Below are 16,022 nucleotides of genomic sequence, written 5' to 3'. Positions count from 1 at the left end.
ATTTAATAGACATTTATATACTTACTGTAACTATATTTATTTATCATATATTGCATCGTACTGTTGCCATAAAGTTAACAAATGTCATGACATATGCTGATGATGTTAAATTTGATTCTGAACGAATCTAAAGCCATAAAGGTCTCTTGTTTTTCTCTATAGTTGAACAAGCAACAGCTATGAGAAGAGAGACTGGACAACAAAATGACCTAGCCATCAATCATAGTCACCACTTACTCTTGCTCATAATGCATCAGGATACATTGATCTCAGATCAGCCCCTACAGCCACCTGGGAACCTACCAATAGACAACCCCTTGGGAGAACATACTCAACTCAAGTGATTGCACTGTTATAGAACATAGAATAGTACAGCACGTTACAGGCCCTTCGGCCCACAATGTTGTGCCGACCCTCAAACCCTGCCTCCCATATAACCCCCCACCTTAAATTCCTCCATATACCTGTCTAGTAGTCTCTTAAACTTCACTAGTGTATCTGCCTCCACCACTGACTCAGGCAGTGCATTCCATGCATCAACCACTCTCTGAGTGAAAAACCTTCCTCTAATATCCCCCTTGAACTTCCCTCCCCTTACCTTAAAGCCATGTCCTCTTGTACTGAGCAGTGGTGCCCTGGGGAAGAGGCACTGGCTGTCCACTCTGTCTATTCCTCTTAATATCTTGTATACTTCTAACATGTCTCCTCTCATCCTCGTTCTCTCCAAAGAGTAAAGCCCTAGCTCTCTTAATCTCTGATCATAATCCATACTCTCTAAACCAGGCAGCATCCTGGTAAATCTCCTCTGTACCCTTTCCAATGCTTCCACATCCTTCCTATAGTGAGGCGACCGGAACCAGTCACAGTACTCCAAGTGTGGCCTAACTAGAGTTTTATAGAGCTGCATCATTACATCGCGACTCTTAAGCTCCCTTGACTTATGAAAGCTAACATCCCATAAGCTTTCTTAACTACCCTATCTACCTGTGAGGCAACTTTCAGGGATCTGTGGACATGTACCCCCAGATCCCTCTGCTTCTCCACACTACCAAGTATCCTGCCATTTACTTTGTACTCTGCCTTGGAGTTTGTCCTTCCAAAGTGTACCACCTCACACTTCTTCGGGTTGAACTCCATCTGCCACTTCTCAGCCCACTTCTGCATCCTATAGTTAAACACAATGCACTGTGGTCTACCTGTATATCGCTATTGTACTAGTCAGTGAACGATATTCTGTCCCCATTTTGATACCACCTTACATCTCATCTCCAAAGAAATCCTGCAAGATGGTCTTACCTGCCAAAGATAAACAGGGGACATCTTAACTAACCAGCAGATGCAATGGAGGATATGATCAGATGGTAGCGGTGGTCAATTAGAGCTGCAGTGGGATGATAACTCTTTGTTTCTTCTTCTCTCATTAGAAACAACTCGGTCTCAATGGGAGCCTCCCTCTCCCCGCCAGAGTACAGCGTGAAAGTGGCAGACATCTGTAAAATTCGAATGCTGAATGCCATTGCCAAGGACATTGTATAAATATGAGGAGCATCAAGCCTGGGTAAAGAAGGAACGAAGAGGAGCTACAAGGAAGAATTTACATGTTTTAATGTGGGTCTTGTCATTTGAAAAATGGTGCCTTAGTTACTGCCTGAGAAAGGAGCAGCTGGGATAATTGGACTGAAAAGGAGTTTTAATGGATGGGGAGAGCCTGTCTGCATCTCTTTCGAAGATCATGAACCATCAGGTCTAGTTTAAATGTTCTGCAGTTCATGCCTAACCATATGAAGATGGAACTCTTCCCACTCAAAGTGCATGGAGTACAATCTCCAGTTAACAATTAAAAACTTGTCTGGTTGGACCTCTTTTTCTGTTATAATATCCCCTTCTCTTCCACTTCCCTCCCTTTCTTCAATGTGTGATTCTTTGTTGGGATATAGGTCCACGGTGCCTAACTCAGTTGTGTGTGACACCATTCAGGTTGGCCACTCTCAGTTCTACCTGGCCACAGATGTCTGCATCCTCTCTAAATCTGCAATGGGAAGCATTGACGAGTTCCTTTCAACCCAGCTATGATACTCCTGATGTCCAGCTGAAACTTGGAACTCCGCATAGGCTAGGGATTAAAGCTGGGGTGCTTCTGCCCTGTGTTATCCCTGGATAAGGCCATAAAACATAGGTGCAGAATTAGGACATTCAGCCCATTGAGTCTGTTCTGCTATTCCATCATGGCTAATTTATTTTCCTTCTCTCCATAACCTTTAATGCCCTTACTAATCAAACTCCACTTTAAATATACTCCAATGGCTTGACCTTCACAGCTGTCTATGGCAATGAAGTTCACAGATTCACCAGCCTCTAGCTTAAAAAATTACATCTCATCTCTGTTCTAAAGGGACATCCTTGTACTTTGAAGCTGTGTCCTCTGGTCCAAGACTCCTACTACTGGAAACATCCTCTCTATGCCACTCTGTCCAGGCCTTTCAATATTTGGTAGGTTTCAATGAAATTGCTGTTTAATCCCCCCTCATTTTTCTAAACTCACTGAACCATCAGGGAAACAATTTTACAGTTGCAAAATATGCTTCATATTGCTTTTGTCCTGAAATACCCCAATAATTTGATAGCTTTTTGTTGGTTTTAATTCAACTGCTTTTGATATGATCAATTATTCAATAATTGATATAAAAGTTGATGTCATGCCAAAAAGTTGATGTCACCAGTGCCTCTGCTTCCTTAGGAAGCTAAAGAAATTCAGCAGGTTCCCATTGATTCTTACCAATTTTTAACAATGTACTATAGAAAACATTCATTCTGTCTGGATACGTTACGATTTCATATCACAACTGCTCTGCACTTTATTGAAAAAACTGTTCAGTGCATCACAGGAACCCACCGCCCTCCACTAACTTTCTTTACCTCTTGCTGCCTGAAGCAGTCAGCATAATCAAAGACCCCATCCGCACCGAGCAATCTCTCTTCCTCTTCCTCCCATTGGGCAGAAGATACAAAAGCTTGAAAGCACCTGTTATCAGGCTGAAGGACAGTTTCTATCCTGTTGTTATTGGGCTTTTAAACAGACCTTGTACAACAAGATGGACTCTTGGCCTTACAATCTACATGGATATGATCTTATACGTACTTTATCGTTTACCTGCACTATACTCTTCTGGTTCATTTTATTCTGCTTTGTATATCTTATTCTATCACAAGGCACTGCGTGATGATTTGATCTGTATGAACAGTTTGTAAGACAAGCTTCTCACTGTATCTGGGTATATGTGACAGTAATAATCTAATGCCGTGAGTTAGCGCGTGGCCTAGTGGGCAAGGCATCAGACTAGTAACCTGAAGGTCACTGGTTTGAACCTCAGCTGAGGCAGAGTGTTTGTGTCCTTTAGCAAGGCACTTAACAACACATTGCTCTGTGACGACACCGGTGCCAAGCTGCATGGGTCCTAATGCCCTTTCCTTGGACAACGTCGGTGGCGTGGAGAGGGGAAGGCCTGCAGCTTGGGCAACTGCCGGTCTCCCATACAACCCTGCCCAGGCCTGCGCCCTGGAAACCCCAGGCGCAGATCCATGGTCTCTCGAGACTGATGGATGCCACCAATCTAATGCCAGTATCAGTACCATGCTGAAGCAAACTAAGAAACTAATATCATTATTTCTTTGTATGTTAGTTTTCTGCCTAGATAGTGAGATTTCATCGTAGAATTAGGAGTTTAGAATCATAGAACCATACAGCAAGAAACAGTGCCTTCAGCCCACCACCAAGCTCCAATCCATTTACCAGTGATCCTTACCCTGGTGATTTACGTGCTGATTGAGATGGTCCCTGTGAGAGTCTGTGCCTTCCCTACGCGCTCAGTCATTGCGTTCCAGATCCAACCACTCAGAGTAAGAAATTTGCCCCGTTGATCCCCTCAAAAACCTCCTTGCCCAAACCTACTCTGTGTAGTTTTAGGCACCCTACTAAAATTGCTGATTTGGTTTATTCTTGTCAGATGCACTGAGATGCAGTGGGAAGTTTGACTTGCATACCACCTCTACAGTAATACATAGGAAAACAATAACAGAATGCAAAATGAAGTGTTACAGAGAAGGTGCAGGCAGATATTAAGGTGCAAGGCCACAACAGGTTAGATGCTGTGGCCAGGAGTCCATCTTATCAGACAGGGAGACTACTCAGTATAGAAATGGGATAGAAGCTGTCCTTGAGTCTGGTGGTAGGTGTTTTCAGGCTTTTGTATCTTCCGCCTGATTGGAGAGGGAAGAAGAGAGAATATCTGGGGTGGACGGGGTATTTTATTACGCTGCCTACCACGGCGTTGAGAAGTTTGGAAGGCATCCCTGGAGGGGAGGAGGCTGATTTCCATGATGCGCTGAGCTATGTTTTGCAGAGAGACGTTTCTTGTTAAATCTTTATACAATAAGTAGAGCCCATTGGTTCTACTGTCCCTTGCAGCAAAGTTCTCTGGACCACCACAGCTTGATGTGTTAAATGATTCCTAATGTTGATTTCATAGCCAGTCTCCCTAAACATGTGTCTTCTGATCACAGGCACCCAGCTCTCCTCATTCTATCTGTCATAGAACACTGCAGCACTGAAACAGGTCCTTTGGCCCATCTAATCCGTGCCAAGCTATTATTCTGCCTCGTCCCATTGACCTGCACATGAACCATAGCCCTCCGTACTCCCCCTATCCATGTACTTATCCAAACTTCTCTTAAATGTTGAAATCAAACTCCCATCCACCACTTCTGCTGGCAACTTGTTCTTCATTTGCAAAATCCTCAGTGAAGAAACGCTCCCTCATGTTGCTCCTCAGTCATACATAACTTTAAATATTCTATTCTAAGGAGATCTGTCACAGCTCCTCTGGTGACGTTCCTCATTCCCTGGATCCTTCCAATACACCTCATTAATAAATCTCTTCTATACCAACTCAAAGACCTTGACCATGTTCTCCATTTGTGAGTCTCAGGTTGATTGCAATCTTTCAGCTGAGGCCAGACCAGTTATGTTTATACTTTCTCATCTAAGCTTTCTTTTTAAAATAAATTCAAGAACCGTTTACTTTTTAAAATAACTTACTGCAATTATTCTGTCACTGTTAAAGACTTCTGATAATGCAACATTTTTTTTTGTGGAAGGCCAAAACCAGAAGAGCTTCATTGTTGAATCACTAAAATCTCTTGGGAATGTTTCAAAGATTCATTTTAATATCAGAGAATCTATACAGTATACTACCTGAAATGCTTACTCTTCATGAAATGAAGACAACCATGAAACAAGAACCCCATAGAATGAATGATAGAAACATCAAAGCCCGTCCTGTCCCCCTCCCACTCATGTCAGCAGAGGCACTGACACCCCCCCCCCATGCAAGCAGCAGCAGAAGCCCCCCCAAAGAGACCCCAATCCATCAAAGCTACAGTCCATAACCCAACACTTCAAGCATCTGGCCATCAGGGAAGAGAGAGGTTGCCCCCCAACGACGAGAGTGGAGACCAGAAACTTGTTCTGATGTTACGATCTTCCACGTTGCTTCTCTCTTTCTCCATCAGAGAGAGAGAGGGAGCACTTGAGTACAGGGGCCTTCTGCTGGCAGCCGGTGATTAGCAAACCCCATTGCCCGCTGTCCCGATGCTTCAGTCAGCGCAGTAGGCAAGAAGCTGAGCCACTTCCTGAAGGCACAAGTTTTCCAGGCCATACCTAGAGATAGTGAAGCGCTAGGCCACACAGCTGGTGCAAAAACCCACTGCTTGCCAAGTACTGTATTTGAATCGCGGTTCACAGATCCCAACCCCCTTGAAAAGAAAAGAAAGACATAAGGAGAATAAGCTGTTTGTAGACAAACTGGAAGAAAACTGCTGATGCTAACTTTGTTGTTTTATTAAGAAATACAGCGCAGTAACAGGCCCTCTGTCCCAATGAGCTCACGCCACCCAGTTACACCCATGTCATCAATCAGTTGACTAACCTTTGGAATGTAAGAGGAAACACATACTCATGGGGAGAACATACAAACTCCTTATACATAGCAGTGGGAATTGAACTCAGGTTTCAAGCACTATAATAACATTATACTATCTGCTACGCTATTGCGGTGTCCTCAACTCTGAAACTGTGTGTCCCCAGTAAATTGGCATAACGTAGTCAGCCCTATCTTTACCAATTCAGTCCTGTTCCAAAGCCCAACAGTGAGCCTGAAATGATCAGGAGCAGGTGTGATCCCAGGCAATTGATAACAGTGACCAATAAAGGGCAGTTTTACTGCTTTTTGATCCTACAAAATACTAATATCACCAAACTCATCAATGTTTTCTATCATTTCAGCTTCCTTTTAAAGATTCCATTCTCTATGGCAAAGCAGTCTAGTTAATTGGGCCCAGAAAGCTCAGGAAGCCAAACTTTGGGAAGACAAACCAGGGTAGGAGTGTGATAGAACAAAGGGATCTTGGAATACGGATCCACAATTCCTTGAAAGTGGTGTCACGGTTAGATAGGATTGTAAAAGGAGCTTTTGGCATCATAAATTTGAGCACAGGATGACAACAAAATTGGGGATGCAGTGGGCAGCAAGGAAGGTTATCATGGCTTGCAGAGGGATCTGCACCAGCTGGGGAAATGGTCTGAAATATGGCAGATGGAATTTAATGCAGACAAGTGCAAGGTGTGGCACTTCGGTAAGACCGACCAGAGTAGGTCTTACACAGTGAACTGTCAGGAACTGAGGAGTGCAGTAGAACTAACGGATCTGGGAATACAGGTCCATAATTCATTAGAAGTGGTGTCACAGTAGATAAGGTTGTAAAGAAAACTTTTGGCCTATTGCCCTTCATAAATCTTAGTATTAAGTACAGGAGTTGGGGTGTTACGTTGAACTTGTATAAGACATTGGTGAGTTTTGTGTCCAGTTGTGGTCACCTAGATACAGGAACATATCAATAAGATTGAAAGAGTACAGAGAAGATTTACAAAGATGTTGCTGGTACTTGAAGACTTGAGTTATAAGGAAAGGTTGAATAGGTTAGGACTTTATTCCCTGGAGGATGAGGAGAGATTTGATAGGGGTATACAAAATAATCAGGGGTATAGATAGGGTAAATGCAAGTAGGCTTTTTCCACTGGGGTTGGGTGAGACTAGAGATAGGAGTCATAGGTTAAGGGTGAAAGGTAAAATAATAAAGGGGAACCTGAGGAGGAAGGCCATCACTCAGAGGGTGGTGCAAGTGTGAAATGAACTGCCAGCCAAAGTAGTGGATGTGGGTTCGATTGCAAGGTTTAAGGAAAGTTTGGATAGGTACATGGATGGGAGCGATATGGAGGGCTGTGTTCCAGATGCCAGTCGATGGGACTAGGCAGAATAACAGTTTGGCATGGACTAGATGGGCTGAAGGGCTCATCTGTGCTGTAGCACTCTATGACTATGGAGTTTAACCTGGTCAAATATGAGCCATTGCTTTTTGGAGATCAAATGTAAAGGGACAGCACGATGTTAAATACTGAGGTGCTATGGAGTTCAACACGAGGGATCTTAAGGTACAAGTCTATTATGCCTTGAAAATGGCTACACATGTTGTTAGGATGGTGAAGAAGACATATGGCATGTTTGCCTTTATCAGTTGAGGCTCTGACATTACCCCAACCCTATACTTCACAAAAATCAGCTTAAAATTATGCCCTCTAGTATTAGTCATTTCTGCCCTGGAGAAAAGTACTGGCTGTCCATTCCTATCTGTGCCTCTTATCATCTTGTACATCTCATTCAAGTCACTTCTCGTCCTCCTTCACTCCAAAGAGGAAAGTACTATCTCGCTCCACCTCTCTTCATAACACATGTTTTCTGGTCCAGTTATCATCCTGGTGAATCTCCTCTGCACCCTGTATAAAGCTTCCATCTCCTTCCTATAATGAGGGGATCTGAAGTCTTATTAAGGCACTGCTCCTTGAAGTTGTCCTTGGTGACTATTATATGAATGCTGACATTCTTAGAGATGCTGCTACAGAAATTTCTTGCACCAAGTAGTCCATTCCTAGAGTCATAGACATATGCAATATGGAAATAAGTCCTTCAGCCCATGAAGTCCATGCTAATTGTAAACCACCCACAAATCCTGTGTTAGTCCCATCTTTTTATTCTGCTTCTCACCTACAAACTAGGAGCAATTCACATTCCCCAGTCAGTTTACCTACCTGCTCCTCTTTGGGATGTGGGAGGAAACCAGAGCACCCAGAGGAAATCCATATGGTCACAGGGAGAGCATCCAAACTCCCCACAGACACGGTTACAGGGAACATACAAACTCCACACACACAGCACTCAATGTCAGGATCGAACCTAGGTCTTCTGAGCTGTGCAGAGAGGTTCTACTCAATAAATGCTGGAGAAAATCGACAGGTCAGGCAGCATCTATGGAGAGGAATGAAGAGCCCATGAGTTGGGATGAGAAGATTCATCAACTTGTGTTAACTCATAACAGATGTGTGCAAAATTGGTAAAGTCAGCATTAATATGATTTACATCTTTACAGAGTCCTCTTTTTCAGTGGTTGGTAATTGCTGACGTGTACTGAAGTACAGTGAGAATGTTTTGCTTGCATTTAATCCAGACAGATCTTCCATACAATAGGTGATGGAAAAGGAACAAAAAAACACAAAATGCAGAATATAGTATTATAGTTACAGAGAAAATGCAGTGCTGGTAAATAAATAAAATGCAAGGGCCATGATGGGGTAGATCAAGAGGTCCACTTTATCACACGAGATCTTCCCATGACCAATAGTCTTACTACGGTGGGGTAGAAGCTGCCCTTGACGGTATGTGCTTTCAAGCTTCAGTCATCTTCTGTCAATGGGAGAGGGGAGAAGAGGGAATGGCCAGAATAGGTGGTTCTTTGATTCTGCTGGCTGTTTTACCGAGGAAGCAGGAAGTGTAGATGGTGTTCATTGGAGTGGAGGCTGGTTTGCATGACAAACTGGCTGAATTCTCAGCTCTGTCGTTTCTAGCAGTCTCAGCGCAGTAATTGGGGACATGCCCAATTTCCTTAGCCTTCTGAGAACTTTTAGGACATTTTCTCTTTTCCCCTCTTCCACTAGGGCAGAAGGTATAAAAGCTTGAAAGAACAAACAACATAATTAAACATATCTTCTACCCCAATGTTATAAGGCTATTGAATAGTTCCCTGGTATAAAATGGAGTCTTGGTCTTACAGATTATGTTGTTATGATCTTATAGTTTACCTACACTGCCCTTTCTCTGTAGCTGTTGCACTTTATTCTGTATTCTGTTAGTCTTTACCTTATTCTAGCTCGGTACACTGTGTAATGATTTGATCTATATGAATAATATGTAAAGCTTTTCATGGTATCTTGGTACACGTGACAAAAATAAACCAATTCCAATTCCAATACAACAGTTGTAGAACTTCCTCAATACCAGGAGTCCTAAGACATTTAATTGCCAGTGGAGGAAAATTACCCTTTTGAAGCATAGTCTCCATCACAGATGGGAAAAGAGATCGAAGTTTCAGGCCAAGACCCCTCCATAGATGTTGCCTGACTTGCTGAGTTCCTCCAACATTTTGTATCTGTTGCTTAAGAATTTTAGCATCGGCAGGATCTCTTGTGTTTACGAGAAACACAATATACATCTAACATAATCAACAATGTGGTAACCATCATTTCAGCAGGCAGTTGGTTGAGAGAGATGGAGATTGGACAGACACTGAGATATATTTCCAGCTCCTTTCTGATGGCCCATGAGATCTTTCAAACTGAGAGTGCAAGAGCTTGCAATTTCACAGTGGAGTTGTCCGCTCTGACAGTGCAGCATCTTAGTCCAGAAACAGAGTCTCAGCAAGAGGCTTTGAACTTCAGCTGCTGCTCTCCCCAGGGTCTGAAGTGATTAATGCTGTGAGATGTGGACATAGCTCAGTCCTTCATGGAAACATCCCCAGCCACCACGGGCACTTCTCAATGTCTTGGTAAAGCAGCAGGCATAATTGAAGACCCCGCCTACCCCAGGACCTCTCTCTTCACGATCAGGGTTCAATTCCCCCTGCTGTTTGTAAGGATCTCTCCATGACCATGTTGTATTCCTCTGGTTTCCCACATTCCAAAGACAGACGGGTTAGTAACAGTACATTGTGGACATGCTGTGCTGGCAACACTTGTGTCTGACTCCAGCACACCCTCGGATCAGTATTATTTATTGTCTATGATCATTGATGCAAGCAACGCATTTCACTGCACGTTTGGACATTTTGCTATACTTGTGACAAATAAAGCTAATTTCTCCCCCTCCCTATCAGGGATAAGATACAAAAATTGAAAGCACATTTACAAAGCTCAAGGACAGATTCTATACTGCTGTAATAAGACTGTTGAACGATCTCCAAGAAAAATAAAGATGGACTCAACCTCAGAATCTACTTGATCATGGCCTTGATCTTATTGTCTACCTGCACTGCACTTTCTCTGTAACTGGAACACTTTATTCTGCATTCTGTTACTATTTTTCCATGCACTAGCTCCAATGTGCTGCTGTATTGAAATGAGCTGTGTGGATGGCATGCAGACAGTTTTTCACATGAATAACCCCCTAAATCAATGAAGACTTGAGCCCGCTGCTTTTTAATTCAGCAGTCAGCCAAATACTGTTCACATGATACACTTGCTGAAAGATTGCAAAACAAATTGGGCTAAAGGCTGATGGTTCACAGATTATTTTCGTCATGTTGCAACTCTGAGTAAGATGGTTTTAAAGTTCAGATCAAGTACAAACCATGGCAGAGAATAATAAGAGTAACTGCTTTCGTACAACACCAATGAACACCTAATTATTAACTTTAGCTTTCATCAGTGTATCAAACCAAAAGATAGTTAAATTAAATACACACAGGGAATGCATAGACAGTCTATTTCAAAGTAAATCCAAGGCATTAGTGGCTGAGCATTACTATCCAAATAAAATGTAATCTGTGCTCTCTACCCCACACCAAGGAAATATTAAAAAAAATAGACAGGAAACTGAGAAGAAATGGTTAAATATTAACTGACGCTTCAGATTAAATAGGGCTCTGCTGGTCAGACAGAGGCAGTAGTCCTTGGGTGATCATCGTACTCCGCTGTGTTTCCCATCATTTGGGTAGCTGTTGCTTTCAAAGCTGGAGACATTGTATGGGGGCATCAGCTGAGAAGAGACCGTTCCCAGAGCTTCACTGAGAGACACCACACAGCATGACATCTGTCTTGGATAAGTACTGCGGCTCCACATTCTGGGTGAGTGTCATTATCCTGTGTTTCTGTGCCCATCAACCCCTTGCCTAAAACGACCGTCTCTGAGCAGCGGCAACCACTGAAGGAATCGAGGCTTGCATTTATTTTAAGGCATTCCAGAGAGTATACCTGAGAGAGCAACCTCTCTCTCCCCTGATGGCCAGAGGGAGCCTGCTTGAAGTGTTGGGTTATGGACTGTAGCTTTGATGGATCGGGGTCTCCTTGGGGGGCTTCTGCTGCTGCCTGCATGGGGGGGGGTGTCAGTGCCTCTGCTGACATGAGTGGGAGGGAGACAGGAGGGGCTTTGACATTTCCATCATTCATTCTATGGAGTTCTTGTTTCATGGTTGTCTTCATTTCAGGCATTTTAAGGCTTCCCAGAGAGCACTACAGCCATTTTCCCAACTTCTGAAGAGTAATGTAGGAAATACAGTAACTAATCAGAGAGGTGTACAATCAGATGATATGTATAGGTGATTCTGACTGAGAGATGTGTGGGTATGAACAAAAAAAAATCATATCGTGTTCTTTAAAGGAGTGCCATGGAATCTCTTATGTCTATTCTGCAAAGCAGACTAAAGCATATGACCATCAGACATAGGAGCAGAATTAGGCTATTCGGCACAACCATTCAATCCCATTCTCCTGCCTTCTCTTCCTAACCTTTGATGCCCTTAGTAATCAAGAATCTGTCAAACTCCAGTTTAAATATATCCGATAACTCTGTCTTCACAGCCGTCTGAGGCGATGAATTCCGCAGATTCACCACCCTCTGGTCAAAGAAATTCCCTCTCATTTCTGTTCTAAAGGGACATGTTCTGAGGATATGTCCTCTGGTCCTAGACTTTCCCACTTTTAGAAACATCCTCTCCACGTCCACTCTATCCTGGCCTTTCAATATTTGGTAGCATTCAATAAGATTCCCTCTTTTTTCTAAACTGCAGTGAATAGAGGCCCAGAGTCATCAAATGCTCCTCATTCATTACTCCTCTCATTCCTGGGTTCATTCTCGTAAACTTCATCTGGACCCTCTCTAATGCCAGCCCATTCTTTCCTAAATAAGGGGCCCAAACCTGTTCACAAATATCTGTGTGGTTTGACCAATGCTTTATAAAGCTTCAGCATTTCATCTTGCTTTGACATTCTGGTCCCCCAGAAATGAACGCTAACAACGCATTTGCCCCCCTTTCTACCGACTCAACCTAAAAGTTAACCCTTAGGGAATCCTGCACGAGGACTCCCAAGTCCCCTTGCACCTCAGATTTTTGAATTCACTCCCGTTTAAGAAAATAGTCTAGACTTTTATTCCTTCTACCAAAAGTGCATAGCCATACACTTCCCTATGCTGCTGAGAGTGCAGGAAAATTCACCAGAATGTTGCTTGGTTTGGAGGTCTTTAGTTATGGAGATGCCTCAGAGAGGCAGCATCCACCATTAAGGACCCTCACCATTCAGAACCTGCTCTTTGCTCATTGCCAGCATTAGAGAGATGGTACAGGAGCATGAAGACACACCATCAATGTTTAAGGAATAGCTTCTTCCCCTCCAAAATCAGATTTCTGAATGGACAGTTAACCTGTGAACACTACCTCAATATGTTTTGCTCTCTTTTAAATACAGTAAACACTTAATTTTCTATTAATTGTATTTCTTATATATAATTTATAGTATATTTATGCATTTCACTATACTGCTGCCACAAAACAACAGATTTCATGATGTACAGTGTGTTAGTGATAATAAACCTGTTTCCGATTCTGATTGAGATAGGAGACTGTATTTGTCACACGTACCAAGTTACAGTAAAGAAGCTTGTCTTCCACGCAGTTCATACAGATCAACTCAATGCACAGTGAATTGAGGTAGAACACGGTCAAACAATAGCAAAGGGGAATAAAATATACCAGCTGCAGAGAAAGTGCAGTGCAGGTAAATGAGAAAGTGCAAGCTGATAACGAGGTAGATTGTGAAAGAGCGGACGAATTGGATTTGTTTTCCCTGAAGCGAAGGAGGTTGTAAGGTAGCCTGATAGAGGAATACAAGATTGTAAGAGCTACCTTCAAAATCTGTCCCCTGCAACTGGTTTCTCAAAAACAACAAGGCACATAGAGGTTTGAAAGGAGATCTGACGGGTTTCTTTTCCACAGAGAGAGCAGTTGACACCTCAAGCTCACTGCCAGAGGAATTGAATTGACTTTATTTCTTACACCCTTCCCATACATAAGGAATAAAAATCTTTACGTTATGTCTCCCTCCAAATGTGCAATGTGCAAATTATAGTAATTTGTAATAAATAGCATGTACAGTAATATGTACAACAGAACAGTCAATATAGCTTAGGAATACAATTGTGTCAGTGTGAATTAATCACTCTGATGGCCTGGTGGAATGTGGTACAATTGGTTTGTTTCACAGGCATTTAAATAGACAAGGAATACAAAGATGCAGGGAAATAAGTTTAATGTCGCTGGGGAAAGAAATCAGCATAGATGTAATGGGCAAGAATGTCCATTTCTGTAAGACTCCTTGAAACTGCAGTCAGTGGCCACTTTATTAGGAACTGACTGCACCTAATAATGTGGCCACTGAGTGAATATTCATGGTCTTCTGCTACCATAGCCCATCCACTTCAAGGTTGGATGTGTTGTGCATTCAGAGCTACTCTTCTGCACACCACTGTGTTATTTGAGCTATTGTCACCTTCCTGTCAGCTTGAACCAGACTGGCTGTTCTCCTTTGACCTCACTCATTAACAAGGCATTTTTGCCCATAGAACTGCCACTCACGGATGTTTTTGTTCCATGCTCCATTCTCTGTAAACTCTAGAGAATGTTGTGCATGAAAATCCCAGATCAGCAGTTTCTGAGATACTCAAACCACCCCATCTGGCACCAACAATCATTTCATGGTTTAAGTCACCTAGATCGCATTTCTTCCTCATCTGATGTTTGATCTGAACAACAACTGAACCTCTTGACCATGCCTGCATGCTTTTATGCATTGAGTTGTCACATGAGATATTTGAATCCATGAGCAGGTGTACCCAATGAAATGGCCATAGAGTCAATAAAATCAGAATCAGGTTTACTATCACCAGCATGTGTCGTGAAATTTGTTAACTTAGCAGCAGCAGTTCAATTCAATACATAATATAGAAGAAGAGAAAAAGCATATATCTTCTCAATATATTTTAAAGCACATGGATTCCTTTTGAAGAATAATTTACAGGTAAGAATTAACCATTGTAGGTATGTAATAGGATGAATGTGCTGAACAATATTCTTTCTACCTGTTCCCCATGTGGCAGGATGTACAGCTGTGTTGGAGACAATTCAGAATTACAGTAGAATAGAGCTACTAGGACTTGATGTTTCAATCCCAATGATAAAGACAGCACTCTCGATGTTGGCAGTAGGCTTCGAGTGGTGACGAGGAGGGTAGCTACATCTTTGGGGTCATCAGGTGGGCACCCTCCTTCTTTGACATTTTGTTGATAAGCCCATGATGTCTCCAGAGGGCTCAATGGTGCTACCTGGCGTCCCAGATACACCCCCCACAGTTCTGTACCCTCCTGTCTTCATCTTTCAGTCCAGTTGTTGTCTTTCCTTTTAATTCAAATCCATTTGCTGCTTTCCTCTGCTGCATTTGACAAGGACTTGATTGCTTGTTGGAGGGAGACACCCCTCACCCCCACCTTCTTCAATAGACTGATCGTAGATGTAGCAATGAATCCCCTGCATCCCACTTCTACAAGGAAAATCTTGGTCTTCCAGCCATTCCGAGCAGCTTCAGTTGCCAGTTTTTTAAAATCAGAATCAGGTTTATTATCTCTGACTTACGTGACATGAAATGTGTTATTTTGCAGCAGCAGAACAATGCAAAGACATCAAAGTTACTGTAAAGAAGTAAATAAATTGTACCAATAAAGGAGCAATTCATGGGTTCATGGACCATTGAGAAATCTGATGGTGGAGGGGAAGAAGTTGCTTCTAAATCATTGAGTCTGCACCTTCAGGCTCCTGTACCTCCTCCCTGATCGCAGTAACAAGAAGGGAGTCACGTCTCGGATGGCGAGGGTCTTTAGTAATGGATGCCACCTTCTTGAGGCTCCAAGTGGTGGGCAAAGTTGTGCCCGTGACGGAGCTGGCCCGGTGCAACCTCTTCTCAGCCTATGCTTGGAGGCTGAACCAGGTGTGATGTAACCGGTCAGCACACGCTCCACCACATGTCTGTAGATATCTTAAGGGTCTTTGGCAACATTCTAAATCTCCTCAAACTCCTCAGGATGTAGAGCTGCTGGCCCGTCTTCTTAATTACATTAATGTGTTTGTGCATGTTTATGTATTTCAGTGTTTTAATCCCTGACTGTTTAATACCCAGGGTACTCACTTCTGACAAAAATTCCATGAGTTCTAATAACACTTAGCCCAAAATTCCTTGCCTTTAACACTGTTCCAAAGTTTTACAAGCCCTTGTAGAGATAAAATATAGAATATCTATATTCTATAATATAGAATTATAGAACACCACAGGAGCAAGCCCTTTGATCAAATCAAATATTTTAAAATATATTGAAATATTTTTAAAGATTAGCCTTATCTATCACATGTACATCAAAGCATACAGTGAAACGCGTCATTTGCAGCATTCCGGGGATGTGCTGGGGGCAGCCCGCAAGGGTTGCCATGTTTCCAGCCCCAGCATGGCGTGCCCATGACTCACTAACCCTGACCCATAC

General features: G+C 42.7%; 2 protein-coding genes across 3 annotated transcripts in view; both read left to right on the top strand.

The window, feature by feature from the left end:
- Window positions 1-10,423, top strand: part of cutc (cutC copper transporter homolog (E. coli)) — a 55,243-nt gene extending 44,820 nt beyond the window's left edge. For both annotated transcript variants that reach the window (XM_059947096.1, XM_059947097.1), the window contains exon 9: window positions 1,425-10,423. In XM_059947096.1, the coding sequence (XP_059803079.1) occupies window positions 1,425-1,536 (112 nt within the window). In that variant the 3' untranslated portion in view covers window positions 1,537-10,423. The remainder of the gene's footprint in view (window positions 1-1,424) is intronic.
- A 674-nt stretch (window positions 10,424-11,097) lies between these two features.
- The window catches only part of abcc2 (ATP-binding cassette, sub-family C (CFTR/MRP), member 2), a 123,037-nt gene continuing 118,112 nt past the window's right edge, over window positions 11,098-16,022 (top strand). The window contains exon 1 of the mRNA XM_059947123.1: window positions 11,098-11,287. Coding sequence (XP_059803106.1) covers window positions 11,246-11,287 — 42 coding nt within the window. The 5' untranslated portion in view covers window positions 11,098-11,245. The remainder of the gene's footprint in view (window positions 11,288-16,022) is intronic.

This window comes from Hypanus sabinus, chromosome 22 (assembly GCF_030144855.1).
Source record: "Hypanus sabinus isolate sHypSab1 chromosome 22, sHypSab1.hap1, whole genome shotgun sequence".
Lineage (NCBI taxonomy): Eukaryota > Metazoa > Chordata > Chondrichthyes > Myliobatiformes > Dasyatidae > Hypanus > Hypanus sabinus.
The sequence above is the reverse complement of the archived record's forward strand: the minus strand, read 5'-3'. Positions and strand labels throughout refer to the sequence as shown.